The 6,868-nt window shown below is 40.5% G+C and overlaps 1 protein-coding gene across 1 annotated transcript; it reads right to left on the reverse strand.

Annotated features, from left to right (window-relative positions):
- Positions 1-462: 462 nt before the first annotated feature.
- LOC124175408 lies at positions 463-4,507 on the reverse strand. The gene is made up of 3 exons (XM_046555633.1): positions 4,441-4,507; positions 3,478-4,295; positions 463-1,225 (listed from the first exon to the last, which is right to left on the reverse strand). Exons 1-3 carry the CDS (start codon positions 4,447-4,449, stop codon positions 1,036-1,038), a joined length of 1,017 nt encoding a protein of 338 aa, XP_046411589.1. The 5' UTR covers positions 4,450-4,507; the 3' UTR covers positions 463-1,035.
- Between the last annotated feature and the right edge of the window lie 2,361 nt (positions 4,508-6,868).

Raw genomic sequence — 6,868 nt, forward strand, 5'->3', positions numbered from 1 at the left:
TTCCCGTACGTGAATACGTATTAGGCATTTACTCGGGACTTCTTTTTTTTCTTTACTCTAGAAATTCAGCAGGCTTTCAATTTGCAATATTTTGCAACAATCTTCACTGTCCTGTAGAAACGTTCCACGAGTAAAGTGTTAGAATTTTCCAGCTCTTAGGAGACGAGTGCGTTGTACGCTTTCGAACAATATGTCGGGTAGATTGTATCACACGAACATAACTTCCCAAAATATATATTCATTCAATGTTCAATGTAATAAATATCTGCAGTATTGAATGAAACAGGAACAAACTTAAATATCGTGAAAGAAACTTGCCGTTTGATTTTGATTAGCTTTCTTTGTGTACAAAAAAAAAAAGAAGAATGAAAAAAATAATTCATGTAATCGTACACCAAGTAAATACGATTACAAAAATATTTTTATTACCCGATTTACATCGTCTTTATTTTTATTGAGAAAAATTCTTACTCATTGAAAACTGTCATCGATAAGAGAAATCATTATGGAGTAATAAATTAACCGTCAAGTATGGTGAGTAAGGGCTTCGCGACAAACATGATATGTCGTTCAAAACCAAGATTGTACAAATATTACTGACATTTTATTGTGCGACTAAAATAAATTAAATAGTCTTGACGTCCCAACGACGAATCTGACCAGTTCCTCATCGTATCAGTTGAATTTAGTCGTTACATTGCCACAGTAAAAACTATACTAAAAATACATACCGCATGTGATATATATATATATATGTATATATCGTGATGTGGATGTAGGCGGAAACTACACTAATTGCTAGTAAGCACTGATCATCAAAAATCCGTCTATTTCCATCATAATATTCGCTATTGTTTTTTATCGAAAGTAATTTTGTGCCAAAATAAGAAAGAAATAAAGTAAAAGTGGTGTTAATACCAGTACTAATATTAACGAGGAAGGTAAAACCGCTATTCCATTGGGCCGAGCGAACTTCTTGGCAAAATTGTATCAACGGTGGAACTTTCATTACCGCTTACGGTATCTTCGCTGGTCTTACCGACCGAAACGTTGGCTGGTAATTCGGAATCCGTTATCGTCCGCCACGTAGCCTATGTGGATGGGGATTCCCTCGGGACTGGTGTAACTGTAGCTCCCTTCTTTAGCGATTACGTACTCCCATCCACCGTTGGTTGTTATCAAGTGACCCGATTCCTGGACTTGGGTGCCGTCTGGACCTGAGAACCTGGATTCACGGATAAAGCCGAGTTGTATTGACGCATGTGTTGAGTATGGAAGAGTTGCAGAAGACTGTTATACCGAACCAAGAGCTCGATGTTGCCGAACATCGGTAAAACAGCGGCATGAGAAAAATCATAACTTGCTGATTTGTTGCTTCATTCGTCGGTAAGAAAAATCCGTCGTTAACCCAGTGGATCAGCATGAGTGAGTTTTAAAGATTCTGTCTTTTTCGATACTGAAGTTAGCAGATTAATTATAAGGAATGGCCAAATCCGCAGTGCAGTTGTTTTATGAAACTCGTCTGGGCGAGCGTCAAGTTCTTACGCCGATGTACAATTTTGATTACAAAATTCTCGGCCACGAAATTTCAGATTTAATTTAAAATGTCTCAAGTGTCGAAGAAATTTTTGACTTTTTTCACGCTGTACAATGCTGATATTTTGCTGAAGAATGATGATTTGTTTGTTTCCATGCGAATATCATCAAATGATGATAGGAAGCTTTTTTTTTAAATTGGACCGAACTAAATTGGACTTTCTTGAAGTGAAATTGGGTCGTTCAATGAAAAATTCCGAAAAATTCCATTGAACCCGTTAGATATAATGACGAAAACTAATTGATACTTTTTTTTTTTTGTTTTCAATTCAATGTTTATTAATACCCTTAGCGGCCACATGAGGTAACGCATTACCCCATGCTGAAAACCTAGTTGTACAAGACATATGGGTGTTTTAAGACTTCTAAGCGATTGTTTCATGTTTGTTGAAGAGTTCTTCAACATTTTTAATGATTTTTATCACACTTCTCTACTACCGGCAGATGTCGTTACTTGAATCAATTTCAAAGGTTTTAAACCTCTAATTTCACTTTTTCTGAGCCCGGGGTAACTAGGTACCCCGAGTGGCCGCTAAGGATTAACAAAGACATAGCCAGTCGAAGTTGCGTGACGTCATAATGTCGCATACTTATACCTATGCACATTGTGACGTCACGAATAAATTTCAAACTGTTATATTTTTGTTAATAAACATTGAATCGAAAAAAGAAAAAATGCGTGTCAGATATTTCCGTCATTCTATCTGACGGACCTAATGGAATTTTTGATTCAATAACCTAGTTCTCGTACATCGAGTATAGCTGGAAATAATCTATTTAAATGCACGCTGTACAGTCTAGCTGACCATATCGATTGAAACAGCAATTCACTCTTGAAGGACAAGTTCATAGTTGAAGCAAACACCGATGGGTCTGCCTCCGACTGCCCAGGAAGAGGTAACTAATGATTCGTGGTTATTGGCCAGGGGTATAATGTGAACATGAGACGTAATGGTTTGGACTGTGACGTTAATGACACTTGGAACGATGTAAAAACATCGATAACCAGGCTTTTACCCGATCCACAAATTATAGGGAAGTTGTTGGGAGAAATAATCAACTGGTGACGCGAGCAATGCTGTTATTATTAACTCGGTTCTGAGCAATAAGTCGTTAACGAACTCACGCCGCGAAATAATCGTTTTATGATTGTACGTTTAACGATTTGTAATTTCAACAGGAAATATTCTGTTGTCCACCAACTCTCGTCACGTAGTTTTCTTTCGGAGATGAACGTTAGAGTCACGGGACAATAGGTGTTCCTGTTATTCAAGCCTTGGCAACTTCACTTTTAAATATTCCAGGACGGAACCAGACTCTAGCATATTTGCCCCATTTTTGACCATCTAAACTGCTAGTCGAGTTTTGGCCCTATACAAAGTACATTTTTTCTATATTCCGATTTTTAAGGTATCAACGTTTCGAGTTTAAATGTCATGAAGATTCACGATATGAATGAAAAAATATATTTCGCCGATGTCAAATCAGTATTTTAACAGCTACCCTGGAAAAACATGAGTTACAACAAAAACTCCGAATGGATTTAATACTTCTTTAACCATTTTGGGGGAATTTTTGACGGAGAATTTCGGAATAATGTGAACAATGTGAGCAAAGTCCATATTTAGCAAAGCAAAAGGAACATAGCTCTGTAGTTCAGATTCTTGGATAACTAATGTGATACCAGAAGTAACATACAGAACCTTGAGAAAAGAATGTGTAAAGAAGGTCAAATCTTACAATTAGTATATTCGACTTAATCCGTCGGCAACTTGGCTTCTGGATGATATCTTTGATGTTCTGAGCTCGAATCCAAAGATTTCTCTGAACCACCCACCATCTACAGTACTGCTAACGATAAGTACGTGTTACATCACTCACCCATGTGAATACTGCCCACGATTATCCTGGATCTTGCTCGTGGTCCCAGGTGGAAGAATCACAGGAGATTGACTATTTGATGTCGGTAGAGGCGATGCACCAATGCCAGTCGAAAGGATGTTCTGACCGCTTTCTGGTTGAGGAAAACTCGGTCCGATCACAGTTTCGTAAATGTTCGATCCAGCTTCCGGTGGGAACCGTATACCAGCACCCGGTGCTGGTACAGGTGGGTAGTAGTAGTACGGAGTCTGCGTGGACGGTTTCTGGTAATCATAACTTATAGTTTCCGGCTGCTGGGACTCACCACCCTGATTATCGGGTCTTGGGTAGTCGTAACCCTGGCTTTCCGGTTTCTGATATTCGTAACCCTTACTTTCGGGCTTTGGGTAGTCGTATCCTTGGCTCTCCGGCTTCTGATAGGCGTAACCTTCACTTTCGGGCTTCTGATAGTCGTAGCCCCGGTATTCAGGCTGCTGTCGGACATCACTAGCCCGGTAATAGGCGATGGGTTGGCTAAAGTAGCCGTCGTGGTACTCGTGCTGCGGGAGCTCCGAGTTCTCCGGAGCCACGGCGACCTCGAGGACTTCTTCCTGCACCGCATTATCCTGGTTTAATTCTGGGATAGGAGGTAAGTTGGGCAGCTGTCTCCTCGCCGCGAGATTCCTCGTGCCGGGCAGCGCAGCCACCGGTGTCCGACTCGCGGTGTTAAAGAAATCGCGAGTTCCTTCAAAAGCATTTCTGGCGGGAACTCCATAGCGCAGAGTCGACGCCCTCGGGATACCCAGAGCCCCGTGAATCGCAACGAGGGACAGTATAAGCTGTAAAATAAAAGATAGATGAGCGAATCCGGCCGTAATTTGTACTTTGATGGACGTTCCCCGCTCCTTGTTTCACAAAATATTACACTAAGTTGTATTTTCGATGCACTGTGGGTAGTGGTATGGTGCTTTCCGTTTCACCTACCTTGATCATCTTTCCTCAGGGTGTGGAATAAGACTGTCGTTCAAAACTCCGGTGTCACATTTATATATAAGCTCTGCATACCGGACTTACGACACCGATGATCGTTTTATTTTTATTATTAATTTTGCCCGCGGGGAAATTTTCAATTCTGTTTTGTCAGAACAGGATCTCAGCCCACCTATCACACTCGTATCAATGTGCCAGCGACACTGCTGGACAGGGACCTCTGCCTTCACCCATGCCTGCACGTACACCATCCCACCGCAAGTTACACCTCCACCCTCCCTTTCTATCTCTCTCTTTGTCTTCATCTCCATCTATCTCTACAGAAACCGTATCAAGAAATACCGTTCACACGATCTGTTTAAGTTTCCGTTATTTCCGACCGAATCACGCTGACCCTCAAACTGCTTCATCAACACAGACTGATTGATGTTGGTTATAAGGGACTTTAAACTGTAAGCTGTTCGAACTCGTCTAAGGGGCATGAAAGATTTAAACTAGGTATCATCAATTCTTTATCATCAAATCATTAACAGAATCGCAAAGTTCTTTGATGAATGCTATTGATATTATAGGCCTCAAATGTTGCCACGCACTCATCACAGGTACCTATAGTAATCCGATCATTTCAGCCTTGGTTTTGGAGATTTCAATGAAACTCTTTTCACTATGAACAGGTTCACTTTTAAGGTGCTGGAGAACCATCAAAGGAGGTTGAGAAAGTGCTGTCAGAATTTTGGAAAGATACAAGGTGAGAAGCGAATGGCTTGGACTGAGAAGATGGAGAGACCATCGGTATCGATCAGCAGGTATAATTCTAAAATATGTAAATATTATCACTACAGAGCTTGAGCGCCTGGCATAAATTAGTCAAGGTGATCCAGAGCAGCTAGCTAGGGCTCTGTTAATAGTTTGACTATTTGTTTTAAAATCGTGGTGCGGTTTGTTGAACACAGTGGGCTGCGAATCAACCCCGCAGAAAAATTATTGCCGATTTGCTAAAATCTCTCTTATATATTTATCTAACTGAACGAGCAATAACTTATTCCTACGATCCTTAACTCTCCTCTTGATCCTATTGGCTAATTATAGATCATCGTCTGCAGCGAAGTTCACGGCGATCATCATGTGGAGGAAAATAGAATTTACCAAATTGTTAGCCACCAAAAGTATCAAATTTGCGTTACGGAAAAGTTTCGTTGTACAATTATAAGAGAAAAACAGACGCATTCCTTCCTGAACTTCAGACTGCACGACGTCAACTTACTGTAATGATCGTTCCGAGAGGCTTCCAACGTACACGGACGCTAGCACGTAATTTCATATCCTAAATTCGAAGAAATTAATGACTTGACCCATTTATGCACTGTCGATTACCGATACACTCATCCGGCCGAGTGGTAACATCAAATTAGTAATACCCTTCGCTTTTTCGGTTATTATTAATGACATGGCACATCATGAGGTTACACGTGTCATACATTGAGGAATCGAATGGCCCTTCTGTTGTCTGGCAGTTACAATGACGTGTTAAAATCATTCGTGCGTATTCTTCGTTGTCACACGTACTGTTATGAAATGATTCACGGTTTCTTAGGACATTTCAGTGTTTATCAGGAATTCGAAATGCCCGATCTTCGGAACTTATAATTGCCTGGTGATAACTTTTAGTATTTTCAATCAAATGTTTTCATTTTCACAACATTCATGAGTTCTATTATTTGAAGTATGGTTTAAAATTCGACTTTTACGTCTATCTACTGTAAAAAGGCGTATAATTTCACCAATGAATCCCGGAAAGACCGTCGATATACGAAATTTTGCAATCATTAATTCCGTCGCTGTTACGACAGAAACGATCTATTTCACGGTGCAAAGTGAGACAAGCATTTGACGGAACGAACAATAACTTGCGTACTTCGCGTCGAACGAGCACTTTCATAATTTGCAGGTTGCAAAAACGTGCTGCGTGCAGAAAGACATCCCTGCATGCGCAGAAGACTCGAGACTCAATTTTGAGTCCAATTGCAGGTGCCAGAGGAATACTAAGGCGACTATATCTCGGCCCCTTTGGCAGTCCGACGTAAAACATCCTGTAATAGAAGGTACGGTACGTAACGAGTTTGAAACCTTGGCTATTCCGTCGGAAAGATAATTAAATACCGAATTGGCACAATCCCTTCACTAATATTCGTTATATTCGATTTCCGTCCGACTTTCTTACACTGTCGAACGTTTTGCAATCCAAAGGATCTTCAACGCGGCTATTTGTTATATTAGGTTTATTTTTGCTCGAGCTTGATGACGACCTTCCACCGGTGTTCAGTTACTATTGAGAGAGTCGTTCGATTTGTGAAAGCGATTACAGGGTTCGCATCGAACACAGAAACCCGTACAATTTCATACTGAAATAAGCGAAAAGTCA

This window comes from Neodiprion fabricii, chromosome 2 (genome assembly GCF_021155785.1).
Source record: "Neodiprion fabricii isolate iyNeoFabr1 chromosome 2, iyNeoFabr1.1, whole genome shotgun sequence".
Lineage (NCBI taxonomy): Eukaryota > Metazoa > Arthropoda > Insecta > Hymenoptera > Diprionidae > Neodiprion > Neodiprion fabricii.

Bases quoted from the DNA above. Each gene is read 5' to 3' on its own strand.
- LOC124175408 (XM_046555633.1), bottom strand. The intron at 1,226-3,477 runs GTGAGTGATGTA...CCGTGAATCCAG, and splicing joins CGTGGGCAGTATTCACATGG to GTTCTCAGGTCCAGACGGCA.